At 44.9% G+C, this 21,757-nt stretch overlaps 1 protein-coding gene across 2 annotated transcripts in view; it reads left to right on the top strand.

Annotated features, from left to right (window-relative positions):
* The first annotated feature begins 9,857 nt into the window (after positions 1-9,857).
* HIVEP1 (HIVEP zinc finger 1) overlaps positions 9,858-21,757 on the top strand; it is a 110,086-nt gene continuing 98,186 nt past the window's right edge. Inside the window, exons 1-2 of one of the 2 annotated variants that reach the window (XM_042808867.1) lie at positions 9,858-9,927; positions 12,135-12,281. In XM_042808867.1, the coding sequence (XP_042664801.1) occupies positions 12,242-12,281 (40 nt within the window). In that variant the 5' untranslated portion in view covers positions 9,858-9,927; positions 12,135-12,241. Of the gene's footprint in view, positions 9,928-10,623; positions 10,666-12,134; positions 12,282-21,757 lie in introns of those variants that run through there. The other variant, XM_042808866.1, reaches the window with a different exon arrangement.

Below are 21,757 nucleotides of genomic sequence, written 5' to 3' on the forward strand. Positions count from 1 at the left end.
GACCAGGCTGCCCAGAGCCACATCCAGCCTGGCCTTGAATGCCTCCAGGGATGGGACATCCACAGCCTCCTTGGGCAACCTGTTCCAGTGCCTCACCACCCTCTGTGTAGAATACAACTTGTAATCTTCACGTGGGACAATAAAACTGCATATGAAAAGGAAGAGTCAGTAGCAGACATTTATACGCAGCCTTGACAACCAGTTGACTTCCACCTGCACCATTGGTAAAGGTGATGCTAGGGCACAGATGGGATTCTAAATATTAGCAAATTCCATCACAAACTAAATTAAAATCCAATTACACAAATTTGCAGCGAAGAGGGAAGAATAAATGCAATATCTGAACTCTGTTAAAGGATTTACATTTGTATGAAAACATTTGTAAAATTAAATGTTTAAAAAAATAATTTGTCCAGGAATAATTATGGCTTTAAACAGAATGTAAATGCAGAGAAAACCAAATTAAGCTAGGACATGAGGTAGAGGAAGTTAGTCATAAGAACAATTGCTTTAATTTAATATACTTTTCCAGCAGCCCTGGAAGGTCTTGCTGTAGGATCATTAGGATCTAATTCTTGTCCCAGGAAACACAGCTGTTGCAAGCCTGATACTGTGTGTGTGCATGCACATCTCTGTGTACACAGCTTGTGACAACCTGGACAACAACTCTGAGTACTGCAAGTAGAAAGAGCAGCTTGGAAAGGTTACCCATGTGGACTGGGAATATTAAATGGAAAATCAGCTTGGGGAAAATAGTTGAAAAGTAAACATAAAGTGCAGTAGCAGGAGTAGAAAGCAATAATGCAAATAAAAATATAGGCAGAATGCGGGAAGTGCAGAAGGAATCTCTGTGGAATTATAATAATTTGTAGCAAGGCAAAATAAAAAGTCCTTTAAGAGATTTTAATGTAGCCTTGACATAAGTCCAAGCGCAGGTCAAGATTATTTGCAGCTTGGAATTTAAATTTAAACTTGCAATCTTTTTATTGCAGCTGTGTGTTTCTTTAACTTTTCAGTCGTTTCTTTCCTTGTGGTATTAGATACATTTTTAGAAATTGAGACTGCTCCAAGCCATAGAGAATCTAAAATCATAAGCCAGATGTTTGGAAGTGAAGAGAGGGTGTTTAAGAAACACAGCTTTAACATGATGACATTATGTGTTTTACATATATATATATACATACAGAAAGATATACCAGTACATATACAAATACCAATACAGTTTGCCAACTCTTTTGCTTGTTTCGTGGGTCACACCCTGAGGGGCACTCATAGGTCTTAATGTACTGACCAGATTCACTTGAAGCCCCTACCAGTCTTAAAAGCTCTCAGAAAATATTTGAAGCTTAACATGAGCTATTTGGAGGAGTGGTGGTCTTCAGCTCAGCTCTGCCTATGGATTTCTTTTTCTTTTGAGTTTACAATGTGGTTTGGCCGGACAGCTGGAACTTGTCTTTGCCTCACCACCACGTTCCTTCCTGGAGTTCACTGGGTGCAACCTATGGACTGGTTTGACCTTAGCCCTGCTCTATCACTATGCTTTGGGCTTGTTGGACCAGGCAATCATCTCTGGGTCTGTGCAGCTTGGTGCTGTGAGCAGGTCATGGCATCACCTTAGCTCCTGGTCTCCTCTAAAGGAGAACAACTGTTCTTGGTGCTCCCTGACACTGTCTTGAAATACATATGTGGGTGTGTAGGGATGAGCTAGTGTGGACACTGGTACCAAAATAATAGCAGATGGTAACTCCTGTCCCTTGTACAGAAGCTTGCCAACTGAAGTCACCTTTACATCTAATGAAGGAGTTGTCTCTAACTGACCTCTCTTCCCCTACACAGGAAGCAAAGGAATGAACGATGGCATAGGTAAGAAACTGAAATGTTCAGTAACACTCCAACACACAGAAAATCTAGATGATACTTTTATTTTCAGATGTGAAGATCTGTGGCTCAGTTTTGGCTAGAGGACTTTGACCACAATTAAAGATAATCCTATATTCAGTGTTATACCTCACGGGCTTGAGCCTGCAAAGCATTGCTTGTCTAGGTAAGAAGCATTTACCAATGTAGTTCATGTGAGTGTGTCAAGAGCTTAGCATTTAAATTGTGCTCCCATAGGGAGCTGCTTAAGAGGCATGTACCAGATGGTCAGCCAACAGGGTAGGAAGATAGAAAAGTGGATGAAGGAAGCTTCCTTCTTCCTCCTAACCTACAACTTCTCAAAAGATGCATCCAGACTGGGAGGAAATAAAGTATAACATACAGTGTCTCCTCATTTGACCTGGGTAAGGAAAAGGTGTCTGGGAGAAAAGTAGCATGGTGAGGAACGGATAAAGAGACAAAACAGTAGCACGATGAGCCCTGGGAATGCGAGTGGGGAATGAAGAAGTAATTAAAATGCATGAAAAAAGGATGCTTAAAATAACAAAATCTTATTGGCAGCTTGTGGGAAGGGAGAAGAAATGGAAAGGTGGGTAGCACGAGTTTGGCCTCCATAAACCTAACTGCAACTATCTCATTTACTTCATTCTACAGTCCATAGCAATGCAGGGAAGCGATTCCACATCTCTTGACTTGTGTGATTAAAATGTTCTTGGCATCAGCTTTGGTTTTAATGCGATTGGTTTGTAACATAATTAGAAGGGATTTTACAGCTTTGTGTATTTTTATTTAAGAGACAACAAAAGTAGTGCACAGTTGTGTTTTTTACTTGGAAAGGATTGCTAAAGCATTATACCAGAATGGCAGTACAGTCTTGATAATAAGATCATGCATAGCAAGCATTGCAGAACAAGCTCTTAATTTTTTCACACAATGCTTGTGACTCAAAAAAAAAAAGAAAAAAAGAAAAAAAATGACACAACCTCTGGTTTGTTAGCCGTGATCTCAGTCATATTGTGCAAGCTGTTTGCAGGATTGGATCACAAAATAGACCCTGAAATGGTGGCGGGGTTGTCAGTTATGTTTCAGTTCTGTGAGCTTTCTGGATTTGGTAATATTCCTATGGGGGTTTTTTTTGTTTCCATACAAAGTTTACTGCTGAGGCCGCAGTAAGACTGTCAGAGATGTTATGCATGAGTGGTCCCACTAAGCCAATGGGATAACTCATGTGTTCAAATAATGCCTGTAAAATCTGATACAAGGAGCGCTTAAGCATATGCTCTCTCTTCCTCAGAGCAAACTTGCTGGTATTGGTGGGACTTAACAGGCACACACGCTCTTTCTGATGATACACACAGAAGGAATTACTCCACAAGGCATGTATCTCCCCAAGAAGGGTTCAGAGCTGTGCCTCCCTCCCCACCTCTCATACCCCTGCGCCCAGAGCCTCGTGGAAGTGAGTTTGCTCTTTGCAAGCTCCTCTCTTATCTGTGCCCAGCATCTGCCTCATGTGGCTGTGTCTTCTTATTTCTGCAGGCCTGGCCTCCATGCTGAGCTCGTACTGGAGAAGTACCCACCTGGGCGTTTGGCACCCCTGCCAACCTCCATGCTGTTACAAGGTGCCTGCAGGTCATGTTTGGGATTTCACAGACCAGCCAGGCGCTCTACCACCTCCAATAGGTCCTTGATAGCAATGATACAATTTACGTGTCTCCGTGGAGCTGTGCCAATTAAAACCCATGGAGAATCTGATGTCTTAATTTCTCTTTGATTGGCTGTGAGCATATCTGCAAGGCTAATTGTGCTCCACAAACACACACACGTTCAGTTCACAGGTATGGTTATTCCACTGTTCAGTCAAAATACAATATATGCCATATTTTCGTGACATAGGAGAGGCCTCTACACTGGCTGCAAAGAGGGACCTGGGGAACAATTCACCTCTGAAGGAAACGAAGTGTTGCCCTTTCTGCTGTACCACTTAAGCCAACAGATGAGCAATTTTGAGGCTTCCTATTGTGCCCTAGAGTATGTTTTGATATTGCATTTTAAGACATCGCATGGTTTAAATAGAAGATACAGTCAGTTCTGAAATGTTTTGTCCCTTCTCAGAGAAAAGGAGCTTTGCCACCAGGATGCAACGAGCCCATGGCACAACCTCCTGGAAGGCTGTAACCAGACTTGAAGAAGCCCAGACAAAAGTGGCCTAGTCAGCAGGGCTGTTTGTGCCAGACAAAAACAAAGTACGTCTCTTTTAGTGCTGCTTACTGGAGTGACAAGCCAGCCTTGAGCCAGGTACCCTATTTGTATTACTCTTGCTCTCTCTGCCTAATTTCCCCGTCTTTTATGCTACATAGGTAATTGTTCATCCATGTGTGAAAATTGGTATACGATGCAGTCATGCTGCTCTGATAGGATTTTGGAGAATGAGACCCATGGCTTTTACTCCCTCAGCCTTGTGAAATTTTGGGACAGCTGCAAGACTGCAAGTGCCACGTTTTTAACTTGGATTTGTTTGCTAAAGCACGTTTTGAAACTGTGCTCCTCAGCATTGGAGCCTGACACTTGTTAGCCTTACTCTTAAAAATGTGTATATATAAAGACTTAACAAACTCACTGAACACAGCTGGAGGAACTGATTTCTCAGGAGACCCCATAAAGAGAGAAATTGCACAGCAAGGTTATTAACAGAAAGGCATCAAGGTCATTTAGTTATTGCTGTAGTCCTTTAGATTTAGAAAAGACTGCAAAACTTGAAATGATTGGAAATACCATAGCTTATAAAACATGCTACACGGCCGACTTGTGAAGCACCACTGCAAATACTCTGTGTATTACTTGAATGCCATTTCAGTCAGGGAAACAAGGCTAAAGGAACTTGAAGCTTTGTTGTTGATCTGCAGCTAATGATTGCTAGTATGTCTGGCAAAGTAAACATCCCAGTAATCAGAAATTTTAGCTTGAGGTTTTCAATGGAAGAGGGATTTTTTAATCTTTGTGGATTTCCTATACTCATATATGTACTGGAAAGGGTATGAAGGGAAAATAAATACAGAGAAAAAAGTCAGGAAGTAACTAAAACATCACTAATCCTGCAACCTTTGAGCCGCTCAACTATTTTTATGTTTTCAAAATGCAGTATTTAAAGAGACCTCTGCCATACGCATCTGTGGCAAACATAATGCTAGAGTGACATTGACTAGCCAAATATTAAAATTTTAATAGATAAATGTAAAGAAAAAGTATACTATTGTAAAGACCTTGGCAAGGTGAATATGCGTTAAGTGCATATATGCCTTCTGTTTCTTTAATAGATAAAAGGCTTTGAAAAAAAAAGCTGGAAAACCACGCTGTATTTAAATGAATTGTTCAGAACTTAAAGATGCTGAAAAAGAAAGATCAGAGCAAACCTCCGAGCTGAGGCACAGGGAGATACAGTGGAAAATGTGAGCAACTTTACAAAAAAATTCAGAGGTAGCAAGAAACCTGTCTAGCCCAGTTGAAAGTAAAACTACATGGCTGCAAGGAAGTAAAATGGTGCAAAATACAGAATCTACCAAGCTACAGATATAAAATTCTTTCTGAAAAGACAAAAGCAGTACTCAGTGGAAAGCCTAAAGCTCTGGGACTCGCTTTTTTGGATGCATCTATGCTAGCTTCAGAGCACAAGCCCAAGCTCAAACTTGCCTCATGTTTGGACACAAGACTGTGCTCAGGGCCTTGGGTGAGCTCCATCTTGGGGAAGAGGAAGGGAGTCAGAACTGGCTCAGCCCTTTAATATAACCCCAACGGTATCATGCCCTGCATGGCACATGAGCCTTTGCCTTCTCCCAGATCCTCCTCTGATCTCCTCGTAATTCTGCTTGGAAACAGCTCCCTCCCAGACAGGCTTAACATCACATCCCATAAAACTGCAAGATGTGTGGTGTGCAGAGTCGGAGGTGGTCCAGCCTGCTCAGCAGCAGCATGGATGCAGCCTACCCCAGGCATCAGGGCTGCCTTTTGGAGAAAAGAGTGCTACTGGTTTAACTTGGCTGCTATTTCTGTTTCTTTTCTTTCCCCTTAGATTTTGTCACACCGTCATGGAGGCTTTGGCCAGGCAGGGCATGCAGCCAGCCTGTAGGGTGCTGAGGGGCTCTTGGATCTCGCCACCTTCCTCTGCAATGAGGACTGGTCTCATGTACCTTATGCGTGTGGCTTGGGCATGGTGCTACAGCCTCAACAGAGCTGTGGTGCCAAAGGAGATGGCACAGGGACTCTACTAGAAGGTATCTTCCTCAGCAACATCTTTGCTCTGTAGCTGTGACTGGACACACGAGGCCTGTTATGCTGACAGGAAAGAGGACTGATGCCAGGCCATGGTGACAGTTTGGGTAGGAGGGCATTGCTTCCCATGCCCACAAGAGCTACAGCTGGGAATCACGGAATCGTTAAGGTTGGAAAGCCCAGTAAGCTCATCTAGTCCAACTGCCAACCCATCCCCACAACGCCAAGAAACCATGACACTCAGTGCCACATCCACGCAGTTCTTGAGCACCTCCAACAATGGTGACTCCACCACCTCTATGGGCAGCCTGTTCCAGTGCCTCATCACTCTTTATGGAAAGAAATTTTTCCTAATATCCAACCAGGAAGCTCTCCAATGAACACATGTAAGGAAGTGGCCCAGCTGTAAGGACTCTTCCGAGGAGAGAGGACAAATCCTGACCCAAACAGATGTTAGCATGGCATCATAAACACAGGTACTTGTTTGAGGCACTCCCACACTAATGATGAACATGGTACAATTAACTAGATGTGGCATCAGCGACTGTGAAGCTCACTGAATGTCCAGTTGAATTTCTGGTTAGTAATACACAATAGAGTTTGAAAATCTGTTGGTAAATTGTACCCCATATCATTTTGTTAACCTGGAGCTGGACAGACTCACACTTTCCTTGGTGGCCACCGCATACAGCTGCAGTACCTGGGAAAAGCAGAAAATAAGGCTGGAATTCCTCAGTAAAGCATTTTTCCAGCACACAGTGCCAGTTTGTCCGAATCAGAAGTGAATCAGTTTGCAGGATGCCCTGGGAGGACAGACAGAAGGCAGTGCCATGCAGAAGGTTCCTAAGCAGCTGGTGCTTGGGGCAGCAGGCGCTGCCAGGTCCCTGCCGGCCTCCAGCAGAGCACCTGGCTGCTGCTGACAAGGGAGAGGTGTAAGTATATGGGGTGACAGCTACTGCTGGAGGAAAGTGGGAGCAGATGCTGTCCTAACTCTCTGGCCCTGCTGCAAGTGTGGTGAGCCCTGGAAGTGCTCTGAGCAGCAGCTGGCACCAGGTAAACTAAGATCCTTCTAGTTGAATGGCACTGAATGAGGAGCCCCAGAGCACAAGCTATTAGATAGCAATTTCCTTGACAGAGCCTCTATGTTAATTCAGTACAGACTACTTACAGAATTTCCCTTCTCTGAGAAGATTTCAGCTTTTACAGAGAAATGGTGCACGGTCTTTTTTTTTCCCTCCTTCCTTTTCAGAACTTCAGAAGTTACCTCAAAAAATTCCCCGAAGCCTTAATAATAAAGATTCTCTGTTGTGTGCCAGGATGTAATGTACAATATAACATTTTTACATTTGATGCTCAGCGCAGTTAAATTTACCACAGTGCTTCACATTCAATATATACCGAGAATTCCAGCAAAATCACACACTGTTCAATGAGAGATTTATCATGGGGTGCTTAACAATGAATTATTTAAGAGTACCTAATGTATCATGGTTTCCTGAGAGCCAAATGTGTGCGTGTGTATATACTTATACATAAAATACCTATGAGCCATTATAGAGTACCGGTTTCTGAGCGTAGGGGTTTCAAGTGTAAATCTAGAGGATGTTTAAAAATAGGTGTCCTCCTGAAAATGCAGCGGTGTTTTAGCAGGAAAAAAAGTCTTAATCTCCCCCATTCGGATACACACAGAGTCATTTAAAAGGAATCTCGTAGGTGAAACTCTTAAAAGTGTCTAAATTCTGCTACGGAAGATATTCTCAATGTGCACATCAGTGTGGCATTTCAGATGTTGCTGAAAACTTTTTTAAAAACATCCCTCATTTGCAGGTTGGAGGATATTAGTCTGTGCCTCCTACAAGCAAGCATACATAGCACTTTCCCCAAAGTTCTGTACTGAGTGGGTATGCACTTCCTTTCTACGATGGAAAAACAGACAGAAAAGGACGAAGCGGTCTGGTGTGCCCAGAGGACACGGGCAGGGAACACGCAGCTTGTCTGGCTGCCTTCTCGGAGCTTTCCCAGGGCTGCCCTCAGGACTGTAATTTCTGCCACCCTGGAGATGAGCTGCAGCCCACTCTTTGGCCCCTACCCCTGTCCGTGTGAGATGTGCAGGCTGAGAAGCCTCTCCAGCTGCTTCTTCGGCTCATAGTGGGAACAAACCTCATGGGGCCAGACTCTTGTCTTGGCATTGTGTTCTTTGACCCAAACTGCCTTCCAGATGGCTGTTTGCATGTTGAAATGTGTATCAGCTGGCACCATCTGATATGGAATCACAGAACAGCCCAAGTTGGAAGGGACTCATAAAGATTGTGGACTTCAACTCCTGGCCCCACACAGGACTATCACCCCATTGTCCTCTTTGTCTCCTCTCCCCTATCAAGGACCTGTCTCCTCTCTGCCACCTCACTAAGTTGTAGGACAGTAGTTTGCACTTGTTTGCAGAGGAAGGGCACCTATCACTCTCCTGTACATGATGGTGTGCTGAGAGGACTGGGTTTTCACATTGCTGGGTGACTTCTTTCAGCAGAACACTTTCCTGCTGGCTCCAGTGGGGTTGCTGTTGTCCACCATTCCGTCTTGCAGATGGGAGCACTGCTTTGAACTTACTCGGGACCTCACAAAGAGAATGTGGCTGGGGGACTTCCTTCGCCACCAGCAGCAGCTGCACTATGTCCCTGTTCTCAGGCACTGTATGAGGAAGGGCAGCATTTGGTGCTTCCTCCCTTATTAAGGCAAAGCGACGACAACCTAAAGCTTTCAGGGAGAGGGTAGGAAGGGAAGAATGCAGCGTGCTGCAAAGGCCAGTGGGACAGATTCAATAGGACAGCTGAACGGGACAAGTCAAAGTCTGGAGATAATTTCAGAGGTCACTCGATCTCAGGTTAGCAACCAGTCAGATCTGGATGACTAGTTTAAGCTAACAGCACCTGCTGGATCATATTCACGTTAATATGATCAGCCTGGTGGCAACTCTGTTCTTTAGCAGCAGCCCTAAATCTGAAAGCCAGAGGGAGACGAACAAAGCCCCTACTGGGGAGTTCATCTCGTCTGACGAGAAGCAGGGGAACGTTCCTCCTAGGGGTGCTCCCTGAGGGTCTGATCCTCCCATAAATCTCTCATTAGCAATGGTGATGCACACCACCTCCAGGTGGTTTAAAGGCGCGCTGTCCCCCTGGGCTTTTGTCTTCTGCAGAAGGAACGCTGCTCCTGGGCAGGAGGCGGGGAGCCCACCGAGGCGCCTCGTCAGCCCTGAGTGTTTTCAAGGTACGGATTAAGCGAGCTCAAGAGGGAAGATGGCCGAGGCTGTGGCCGAGGGCCGGTCTCACGCCTGCACGCAGCTCTGCAGCCCGCTGCTCCGCACCTTCCAAACTCGCTTTCTCCCGTCTCGCTCACAAAAGCCTCGTGCGATTAAATGCCGTTAGATAAAGGGACCTCTGCAAAACTCAACACCTCTGCAGACGGTGGTCCCCAACCCAGGCGAAGCACAAATCCCAGGGCAGACCCCCGAGGATCTCTCCCTCCTCCCCCACCCCCCAAACACGCCCGGAGCCCCTCCCAGCACGAGCTGCCCGCCCCGCACAGCTGATGGGCGCAGCGCAGCCCCCGGCCCCCTCCCACCTCCCCGCGGCCCGGGCCAAAAAAGGGGCGCCGCGACGGCGAGCTCGACGCGCCTCCTCCTCGTATTTCCTCCCCCGCCCACTTCCAGCGGCGGAGGGGCTCGCTGCCGCCGCCGGCTGCCGCCCGGCATGAAAAGTTCCCGGCCGCAGGATGCGCGGCGCGGCGGTGAGTTCCCCCGGCGGGGCCGCGGGGAAGCCCGGGCGGGGAGGGACGGACGGAGGGAGGGAAGAAGGAAGGAAGAGAGGGAGGAACCTCCGGGATCTCCGCGTCAAGCCGCGGCGCTGCGTGTGCGTGGCCGTGCCGGTGCCCCGGGGGCCGGGCGGCGGCAGGGGGGAGTGCGACGCGCACGGAGCCCGGCGGCAGCGGAGCGGGGCTGAGGGAGAGGGAGCGCGGGCACGGCCCGCCGGGCGGTACGGAAACCCCCTCGGTGACCCCTCCCCCACCCCCTCCCGCTCGGGCCGGCGGCGGGGCGTGGGGGCGTGGCCGGGAGACCCGGTGACGTCACTGCTCCGGCCCGGCTTCCTGCAATAGAAAGTGAGGGACGGTAAAACACCCCCCCGCCCCCTCCCTCCCGCTCGGCCCCACCTCCCCGCCCTGCCCCGGTCACGGCGCGGCTCTCCCCGAGGGGAGCCCGGCGGGGGCCTCCCGCCCCGCCCCCGGCCACGCCCCGCCCCTCGGCGCCGGGGGGGGCGGAGCCTGGGCCGGCCCGGGAGCGGCGGGGTGGGGGGGGGACGGCGCGGGGGGGGGGGGAGAAGAGGAGAGGAGGGCCGGGGCCGCGCGAAGCGGCGGTGGCGGTGCTGGGTCATGTTTGTGTTGGAGGCTGTCAGGGGAAGGAGGCTGCCGCCCGCCCGCCCCCCCGCGCGCCGCCATCGGCCGCCGCCGCCGCCACGGCACCTCCGCCAGGTTTGTAGTGGGTCCGGGGATAGGAGGGGGGTGCTGCCCCGGAGCCGGGGGGAGGCGGGCGCTTTTCCTTTCTATCCGTAGGGACCGAGTGCTTCTCTAGACCTGATTTTAATTTCTTAAATTTCATTTTTTTTCTTTCAATATCTCGTTCTTATTTTTTCTTATTTTTTCTTTTCCCTTGTGTTCCCCTCCCCTCGCCCCATGCCCCTGCGGGCCCGCTGGGGTCCGTCCCCCTCTTTACCCCCCCCCCCCTTTCCCCCCCCCCCGACGCGTACACGCGCAGCGCTTTGTTCGCTGTTCGGCGCGGCGTTGCGGAGGGGTTTTCCCAGGCTCCGCCCTCCGCATTCATTCATGTTTTTTTTTCCCCCCCCCTCCCCCCTCCTCTCCCCTCCCTCTCTCCTCTGTCCCCGCGCGGTGCCGCCCGGCCCCCCCCCTCCCGCCCCCCCCATTCCCTACCGCCACCTCCCCCGTCCTTCGCACAAAGCAGCCCCCCGCTCGGTATTCCGTCCCCGATCCCGCAGATCCCTCTTGTTGCTCCCTTTGTGTCCGTGCCTGCCTCTCGTTGGGTCCGTGCTGCAGCCACAGACAAAAGCAGCGTTAAACATTAATGCTCCTCTGAGCTGGGGGCTGCGAGTGGAGTGCTTGAAGGGGTTCTGAATTCGGTTTTTAACGAAGCGTCTGTTGTCCGGGTTGAAAATGCTGAAAACCCTACACGCTCTCTCCTATCAGTAGTCATTGTGCCTGTATTAAGAGCTGTGTTGGAGTTTATATAAATTCAAGTAAATTCTTCCTGCTGCTAACTAAGAAGATGTCTCAACTCGAGGTAGCATGACTATAAAAATAAGTGGCGTTTTGTTCAGTTGAGCTGGAACAGTGCAACAGCTCCACTTATACTCTCTATAAGTTCTGTAAGTGCTTTGCCATAGGTCTGTAAGGGATTTCAGGTAATGAAGCATGCTGGAAGTATAGCAGCAGAACGTTAGAAAAGGGAGAAAGGGCTGTGAGTGTTCTGTTCCCTGCTGCAAGCATAATTCTTCCCTGGGAGTTCCTCCAGACCTGCACTCCAGAACTGTGGGTTTCCCTGTGTGTGCTGGTTCTGCTTTTCCCCCTGCAGATGAGCATCCCTTATCTTGAAGCCCGATGTCAAGTTTAGTTTAGTTTTCTGGATTTATTTGCGTGGGACACAAGTTGTTGGAAGCCGTTTTCAGGCTAGGTAACAGCTGATGAATGTGGAAAATAAAGGATCTTGTTTTTCTCATTCCTCCTGAGAAATCCCTAAAACAGTGTCCCCCTTTTTTAATTTCCTTATCGTATTTGAACACACCATTCCATAAAAGGATAGATACAGAAATATTTTGTGCTCCTCACTCTTTTCCATAGCTGATTTAGGCAGGTAGATTTCTTTTTTCTTTTTTTTTTTCCGTATTAATTCACACATCTCTTAACTTTTTTTTTTTTTTTTCTATTAGCATATGGATTAAGTGACCCCTCTGACAAGTTTATGGAGCTGCCACCTCTCTGCTTGCTGTACTTTTCATTTCTGGGAGGAGAAAGCAGTGTATGAGATTAGAGGAAAATGCCTCGGACGAAGCAGATACATCCCAGAAATCTCAGAGGTATGTTGCTGTCAGCTAAGGGAAAAGGGCTTTTTGGGGAGCTTGGGTGTGCTTCCAGCTATGGGAGGTTGAAGGAATATGTGCTTAAGGAGGTTGCTTTGATCCAAGCACTGTTTGCCAGCAATTCTAGGAGTAACCCAGGAGGCTTCTCAAGTTTTGAGAGAAATAAGCAGAATCTGTTCTTATTCTTGCAGTGTGCATGACAGCACTCTCGTTCTGCTTAAAGCAGTAGCCAGCTTGAGCTTGGAAAACGCGTTGTTTCCTTACTAAAGAATTTACAATTGAAATATACCAGGAGATGGGAATTGAGTGTGTAATGTAGGGGCAGTGTGAGAGCTGTCAGCCAGGGGTTGTTTTTCTTGATAGCAATCAGCGTGCCTTGCTGTTGGGGGCTTTTCTCCCAGGCGTGCCCCCGCACTATTTATCACCTCTGTCACTGTGCTGCCTCAGGAATCTCTGGGTTTGACCTTGGTCTCCTTGCTGCACTCCCTTACACACAGCTGAGCTCAGAGAGGAGCAGGAGTGTGAGTGACCTCCCCATAAACTGGGCATCTCCTTGAATAGTATCCCAGCACACTGCGCAGAGCCAGGGGTGGCAGATGAACACCAGCAATCTGATCCTGCGATTGTTTGTTGCTGTCTTGGTCAAAGTGGCCCTGGAGAAATTAAATAAGGGGGAAAAATACAGGTTAGTTGAAGAGCAGACGTGTGTTCAGAAAGAAAGCACTCTTCCACTGCTGCTCTGATCAGCAGCAGTCAGGAGACACGCTTCCACCTGCACCCTCACGTGTGGCTGTGATCAGCCCTTGTAAGGTGAGCTTCACAGCTGCATTAGGGAAACATCCCTTTAGAAAATAAAAGCAGTGACAAACCACAAATAGCAACATGAAGATTCAGAGGCAGGAACAGCATTTGTTTCTGTGCTACGTTTTGTTTTGATGGGTGGTTTTTTTTTTTTTTTTTTTTTTTTAACAGCAACACCCAACAAATGTAAGCATATGTTTCACTTAGTGTACAGTTGAGAGGCTTTTAAGCACCAGTGTATGCAGCTGTACCAAAGGCATTGCATTTGTGACCTGTGTCACTGCTACCACGTGGCAGATCTGCTGTAGAAGACATTTTAGCAGTGTCTTCATTCAGGAAGTGCTGAGTAGTGTTGTTCAGCATGATGGATCAACTTCCATCACAGACCCTGTGAAAGGAAAAGCAACAGTGGGCAGCTCAGCAATGGCTGATGTTTGGTGATGCTGCTTCCCCTTCTGAGCAATAAATTAGGTCTCAGTTTTTAATACTGCTGCTTAACAGCTTGCTGATACAGCTGCTGTTATGTTTTCCAATCAAGTAGAAAGGTGATCGGTTTTTAGTGTTATCTACTCTTGTATTGCTTCAAACTAAAAGGAGTTGAGTCTGATGTGAAGTTTTCTAGCTTTGTGTTCACTTCAGTAAATGCTTAAATAATCAAATTAAATTCTTAATTGTGTAAGAAAATAATTGCTTTTTTTTTTTCCTTCTGTAACTTCCCCAGTCACTTAGCTTTTATTGCCCCTATTATAGAAGTTTTCATCAATTTATATTTCTCTGTAACAAATGGAGGTTTCAAATAAATCAAGGTGGATTAAATGTTGGGAGAAGAAATACAGGTAGAGAATGAGCCCATAATTTGAAAGGACAACGAAACCTTTCATTAACAGATAGAAATGGTTGTTGAAGCTACCCAGATTCTGCGAACCTCACCATGTTGTGAGCATATAGTGCTACTAAATGGGTTATTAGAGGTGAAGTGATTTGAAAAATCAGTTTACTTCTCATTAGTTATGCCCTATTTCCACTTTTAGTATAGATAATGAGGAAAGCTGGATTTCAGTTTATTTTACTTGTTTCTGGGAATGTATCAGAAGATGCTTGCTGAAAACATCAGGTTTTGATGGAATTGGAAGAGGCTGAAAGATTCTGTATTTTTGTTTTCCCACAGCTTATTTTTGTGTATGGGAGGTTGGACCAGCCTCAAATTGAGAGCTTTAACCATGAAAAATAAAAACAATCAACCAACCAAATGAACGTGTTCTATGGCTGTGGTGTTTTAATTTATGGCTACTGGTACAGATAATAACAAGATCTGTAAGAAGAATGTGTGGCTGTGATCTAAGATGAAATAAAGATGCAATATTAAGTGGCTTTTGTTCTGAGGATAAAAGGCATGTTTACATTGTCTAAACTTAATTATTACCTCCTGCACTATGTGCTAAGAATGCCCCATGCCCCCACCTGGCTTCCACCTTCCTTGTCTCAACCCCTCTGGTTGCCCCATAGTGATTGAATGGCCGGTGGCTTTACCTGGGCTTGTCTGGGATTCATCAATGTTTAACTTTTCTGAGAGAGCGCTGTCTAACAACCCTTGGCTGCTCTGTTGTGCGTTGGATGAGTTGCTGAGTTTGCACTTGCTTTCCAAGTAAGCCTGAAGAATAAACAACCGAGTCCAAGAACCTAAAATATGTATACAAATTCTGAAGCAAAAGAAAACCAAAGCAACCAAACACATAACTTCACCTCCTCCTCCTCTCCCCCCTCCATCCCCTACTCCCCCCCCAAAAAAAAAAGTTAATTTGTGGGTTTCTGCAGCATAGAAATAAGTTCTGAAGGTTCTAATGTTGCCTTTGTTTACTGTAAGTAATGTTTTTGTCTGAGGAAAATGAAATTGCATTGTTTAATGTATCGAGCTAAATTCAAGGTTTTGGCAAGAAACCTGAAAGCTCTTCTTTTTTTGACATGGCTTTATTTTACTTATTTTGTATGCTTTTAATAGCATGGATGGCCTCTGTAAAGATTGGATTTGCTTACTTATTTATTGTGTTTGATTTTCATTTTGGAGGGTAATGAGGTCCTGTACCCTCTTCCTCTGTCTCGGTTTCCACCTTCTGTTTATAGATGAGTCAATATATAGTGCCATACTAACCTGATTTTCACAGCAGGAAAGAACCTGTGTCAAAAGGGCAGGATATGGGAAGCATTATTTTGCAATTAAAATTAATTTATCTGTATATATGTGTATAAAACCAACAGAATAAGTCAGCCGTTTGTTTTCATGATTATGTGCTAGTGACATGGTTTTAATGCTTGACTGCAGCTGAACGAGCATGTTATATCTGATGCCTTATGTCAGTGAGGCATCAGCTATGCTGTGCTTGTTTTGTTATTTTGTTTTGTCACGTCAGTCTTCCCTGCTTCTCAATGCAAATAGGTCCTTAGGTTTAAAAGCATTAGCATCAGCAGGGGACTGCTTTGGTGAGGAATCATGTGTGGTATCAGACTTAAGATGAAGAAGGGGGGGGGGAACAAAACCAAAACGCTAACCAGATATCTGAGTTACCTATCAGCCACGCAACCAGAATGGATTTCATAAGCAGACATTCCTGATGTTGTCTCAGCCCCTTGGATGGATGTTTCAGCCATATATCGCGTTGCTAACGAAAGTGTTGTCATCCTCCAGAAAATGAGTGTGCTGTCAAAGAGGAAAACATCCGTCTTGCTCAGGAGATGGGCTGGAAACAGTGGGATCATTGCAGTCTTTACTGCTTACAAGACATCCAGAGCATTGTCTTTCTTAGAATTAACCTTTTTTGTTGTGTCATGTTTTAGGCAGCTGGTAGACTGCTTTGCGTGCAGTCACACTGTATGTTTACATGACCAACGGATACATGGATGTAGCAAACATTTCACAGAAGCAGAAATGTATTCCCGGAGGTACAGCTACATTAGAGAATCATGCTTTTAACAGTACAGAGTGAGCTGGGTTTGTTGTCAGATGGTTGTGAGATATAGGAGGAAAAACAGCTCATGTTTTTGTTTGCTTTGGTGTACCCAATTGCAGAGATTAAACTGAGAAGTTATTTATTCTTTGTACTCTGTTTAGCAGAACTGTGATGCACTGATATGTAATTGTTGCAAATATTTTGAACTCGTTCTTTTTCCTAGATAAGCTTTTTTTTTCTCTTTTTTTTTTTTTTTTAAATACGAATTCTGCTGTTTCTGTTTTTCCTTCTCAGTCGAATTTTTCCATTTGAAACAAATGGTGGATGGGCCCATAAACCTCAAGAACTGTGTCTAAATCTCTTTAACACTTTGTGTTTGTTAAGGAAGTGCAAGTATAATACAAGCTGTTTTGTTCAATAGCTTGATAGCTTTGTTGTAATCTGAAAAGTGTGCCTAAAGTTGCTGGGAAGGCAGTTACGTTCTATGTCTGATTTCCAGGAGAGTGAGATGTCTGTGATGTCTGAAGAGTAATTTAGCAAAGGCTTTTAGAGTTGGTTGAAAATTACAATGTGCTTTCAATATTGAAATAAGCCTGTTGACATTAGAAGCTGATGGGTTAATATTTTGCATTAGTGCTTAGTCATGTAGTCTGTAAGACTTGGGAATCGATCGTTGTGCTGTGCTGTAACTCATGATTTGCATTTCAAAAAAAAAAAAGGGAAAAAAGCAGTTTTTTATGGGATTCACATCTGTAACTTGTGCTTGGTCTATGTAAGAGAAATTTGCAGGTGTAACACTTGACTTTCAGCTCATAGTACTGTTTCTGATATAAAAATAATGCACCGTGATAGGGCAGTTCAAATACGTATCTTGCTGAAATTTCGAGAGCGTGTGTGACACAGGTAGAACAAGAAGTCAGAGCTTTGTCTTGGTGATTCTGTTAGAGATATGCATCAATTTGGCAGCAAGTGTTGCTTTCGTGTATTATTGTTTCTAATAATTTCACTTCAAACTAAAATCTCCCTCATAAAGATGGAAGGATCACTTGGTCCTGTAGGTATCAGCTGGCTGGCCAGGCCTGCCTGCAATGCAATGCGTAGTCTGTATCTCCTGTAGACCATGGAAGCAGTCTCTCTGTGCCTTGTATTTCTCAGCCTGGATGTGGAATGATGGAATTTCTCTCTCTGTTGTTTTTGGTTTTGTTTTATGTATTTGAAGTGTGAATGTGAGCTTGCATGTTAATAACAGAGCTTCTTGGCTGCAGCCGTTAAAGTCCATTGTAATATGAATACTATATATTTTTATGTTTGAGAAACTAAGATATTCTGCAGTGTAAGAAAGTCTGAATTAAAAGCTATAGTTTGCCATCTTTTACCTGGTATACATCCCCAAAACTGATTGTGTAAGCATTTTTGACAGGGTCCGATGCTGTTCACTGCTCAGGACGGCTGGGCCCCTTCTGTCAGTGGCCACAGGCGATGGTCAAATGTCTGCTGAGAGTGGATTGCAACAGAGGAAAAGCTGGCGGGATGGATAAGACTGCACTGCCTTAAGAGAGCTGCATTTTGTTCTTGCCTCTGCCTCCAAGCTTCTTGTGTGAGGTTGAGTGATTCTGTTAAACCAAGCTTCTGCAGCCAGCTGCTAATTGTATTGTGTTTTGCCAAAGCTGAGGTGCCACGGCATAAATTCTTAGTTTTTGTAACTGTGGTTTGTGTTTTATGTTTGAATTGTAGCCATGGTCTTGCAGAACACCCTAAAAAATGAATTAATTCAATTGGGACCTAGGTGACTCAAGTTGAAGACCCAAGATTAGCCAACTCTTTTGGTGCATCTTTTATTCGCTGTTTCCTGCCTGTAAATTGGAGATACCGCATCAGTTGCTAAGGGCCTAGAGGATAAGGTGGTTAGTATTGTAAGGCAGGCACTCAGTGCCTAAACAGTGGGGAAAAAAGGACAAAAAAAAGAACAAAAAAGAAAACAGTAGGAAATCCCCAAGAAATTCCATCATATCTAACCACAGTGCTTCCCATGTGAGTCAGTGCGGTGCCGGGACCCTGTGAGGCAAGGGCAGGCATTCAGCATGTAGGCTGTGCCCTCATGGAACAGAACTGGGGATGGAGGAGGAAACCTGTCCTCTGAGTGAGCTTTTTGACTATTGGTGCTGGTGTTAAGAGCCGCTAGGGCCTTTGGAGAGAATAAGGCTTATGGGTTTAAAATGTTTATACCATTTTCTGTAGTAGCCTACTTCATGTGCTTGGCATAATGTCCCTGAGAAAGCCCCTGGGTGCAGGGAGAGCCTTTAGAGAGGAACGTCATTAAGGTCACAGCTTCCCAAGTGGTACTGAGGTTGTTTTAGTTCTGCTAAGACCGAGGGCAGGAAGCAATTTTTAGGCTGGATCAGCCCCCCCTGGTCCCACACACCCTGCAGGGTTGTGTCTAGGGAGAGAAAGCACAAAGGCAAGCATAGCTAAAACCCTCCTTGTTCCATGTTGCTTGGGCTTACAAGTGTTTGTGCTGGTCTAAGAGTGGGGAATGGAGAGGGGAAAAAAAGTGCCTGAAGCAGAGCAGGTACAATTACTGATTTTTTTTTTTTTTTTTTTTCTAACTTTATTTCTTTCAGTGTGTTGAATTGCAACTTGAACTCATTGTGAAACTATGCTGGAAACATGTATTTGCCATGTATAAGCAGGCTTTTTGAGAGTCTGAAATTGCCCAAAGATGAGTATATATTTTTATCAGGATAGCATTAGATCTGTTCCTTACATCTGGGCTGTTTGCTTTTCCCCGCAAAGCCGCCTCCTTCTGGCAAATCTCAAAACTGAGAAGCAATGGAAGTTCTTAAAGGATTGACTAAGAATTCTAGTATACTGGTAAACCAAGAGGGAACTGAATTTTTCCTAGTTACACATTAATGAAAAACACAAGAAAATACTAACAAGAAAAAATACCTGTTCCTAAAACTTGACATTCAACTGTCATGTAAAATGGACAAAGTATGACTAAAGTTGAAGTAAACCATCAGAACACAAGCACATTTAAATGTAGTTGTAACTGTCAACCCTGATTATTTCTGTATATAGATTGTTGTGTAGCACATGCTAAATATTAGAAAAAAGGAATAATGCAGAGCGAGCCTGCTGGATGCAGACAGTAGCAAAAATAGGTGCTTTCAGAGGGAGAAAAATAACATTAGAAAGAGGGATAAAGAAATGGTGTTCCAGGTAAAAGGATTGCAGAGGCACATCTGCAAGGATGACTGTTGATTTAAAGGAAAAAAAAGTGGAGGAAACAGCTTAATTCTGTTCTTTTGATGGTAGAAAAGAACAAATTGTTTGTTTTGTGTGGACTGGACATCTTTATCATTGCAGTTCGAATCATGATGAAGCTTGAAGAAATTATTGAAGAGTAAAATAAAGGTTAAAAAAATAATTCATACAAACTAAAAAGCGGCCACAGAATGGGGCTTGAATATACCTTATCAGCAAGGTAGATTTGAGGAATAAAAGTGAAGTGAAACAATGCTGATAGGTAATTGTCTTAATTTTGCATCCACTATGTTGCTGATTGTTAATTGAGTAAAGCATATGAAATGCTACAGGACTGGGCATTTGCTGAAGCACGAGCTCCAGTGTGTTTAGGTTTGGGGGAAAAAAAAGATGTAATTGTAGCTGTGCAAAGAGAAACAAAAAGTAAGATTTCCACAGTTCTTTCAAATATTTGTATTAAAGCAGGCATTTGGCTTTGGGGTGAAACTGAGTCAGTTTTTTGGACTCTGAAACGTTTTGTGAGAGACATTTTCTTGTGAGCATTTACAAGAATAGAACTTTAAATAAATAAAATTTTGCCAAGCTGTATCATCCTCGCAGCTTAGTCTGGATGTTGGTTTGCAGTGGATGTGTATGTAGCATAGCTGCTTTAATGTCCTGTGTGGGCAGTGAACTTGCCCACACAAACAACAATGTAATGGCTATTTTCAGGATGTCACCTTTAGAAAATAGCAGGTAGATAACAAAATCTGGGTAGGCCAGAAGAGCTTATTTATCAGAGCCTCCTCACAGTTTTATGGTCACTGATGCTCTGAATTATCTGTTACAAAAGAGGACAGACAGGCTTAGGGTCTCACATTTTTTCTCTAAAACTTCATAAGTTTTCACTTGCATCTGTATTTTCAAAACTTCTATACGTCAGTCTTTATTCCACATTTCCTTTTATATCTAGCAAAATAAGCTTTCTGAGTACATTGTAAGCACTTAAAAATACACAGTTGCAATGAATTGTCTGTAAGAAGTAACAAAGGAATATGCAGCCGTTTCCTTCCATCTGTATCTTGATCCTACTTCACGGTGCTTGGAAAGAATAGTATGGGAAGTGCTTGCTTGCTGCTCTAGGCAAGCACCCCTGGGCTCTGGGATGCATTCCCCCTCCTTGGCAGGAAGGAGAGGAGGTGTGCTGGGCCTCCCTCTGCTGCCTGCACGCAGGGCTGGTGGTGGGGAGTAGCATCTGTCTGACAGAACGCTTTGCTCAGTTGCTGAAGGGGTGAAAACTCTTGTTCTAGCCACAGTCATTTGTTACCATCAGAACAGTCTCCTTGCAGTCTGACTTGAAAAGGGTAGTCCTCTGGTTTTGGGCTTCCGCTGTGTTTGTGTTTGAATCCTGAAATTGTTCCCTTTTGGTGCAGAAGGCATGTCGCTTGAATTTCTTGTGATCAGACAATTTGATTTCACATTGCAAACTGCTCTAAATATTTATGCCAGGAAACATAAATGAGACTTTCCAGAGCTGTGCATTTTCGAGGAGCTAGTTATACAAGTATGTGCTTCCTAGACTTGCTCGTTCTTTGGTATGTCGGCCTTCTGCAGCAAGAATTTTAGCTCAGTAATGGCTTTTGAGATTATGAGGAGGGAAATTGAGGCTCTCTGCTCATTTGGAAAAGTAAGGCTTTCCTTTCTTAAAGGAGATGAATCAGCTGGGCTTTACATTTCCAAGTTGTGCAAGGTGCAGTCTTTCCCTTCACTTGTTAAGGGTACCATAACTCAGAATATTTACATTAAGAAGGAGGAAGGGGGGTAAAAAAAAAGTATAGCAGATGCTTGGAGCCTTCAGTGATGCATTTGTGGAGGGAGTGGGGAAGCTCTTGTTTAGTAGGGCTGGGTGGGACTGTTTGTTTTTGTACAATAACTTATAAAATGTCTGTAAAGTTTCTCCCAGAATGAGATGGCTCAGAGAATGTGCTGACATAGCATTCCCTTATGACCTCTGGTGACTGAAAAAGAAATGGCTTTGTAATGACCTGCAGGTGTGAACAGTGGAAGACTGAAGCTGAGAAAGACAGTGTGTGTGTAGCTTTAATCTTTGACTTCAGATTTTGTCTATACTTCATAATTGCATCTGGTTAGTGTAATAAACTGCACTTAACATCTTTGGTTGACAGCTGAAGCAGTGAGCAGAGAATGTGTGATAAGGAGGACCGTGAACCCATGCGTTAAAACGCCCTGTGAACCGTTTTCCCCCAAATTCCTATGTGTTTAAAAGATAAACTTGTGCTCAGCCCCCTTTGTGAATCCTTCTGTTGGGCCAAAACTGCACAGAGTTTGGAAAGAGGTGCGGAAAGGAAAAAGTGGTAGTTGAGCAGGATCCTGTGGTCTAACGTAGCTACAAAACAACTGTGTATGTGTTCCTAGTTACCTATGAAATATGTGGCTCGAGCCCTGCCAAGCAGTGGTAGT

The sequence above is a fragment of the Centrocercus urophasianus genome, unplaced genomic scaffold, assembly GCF_019232065.1.
Source record: "Centrocercus urophasianus isolate 14NV4802_14NV808 unplaced genomic scaffold, USGS_Curo_1.0 seq_11, whole genome shotgun sequence".
NCBI classification, from domain to species: Eukaryota; Metazoa; Chordata; class Aves; order Galliformes; family Phasianidae; genus Centrocercus; species Centrocercus urophasianus.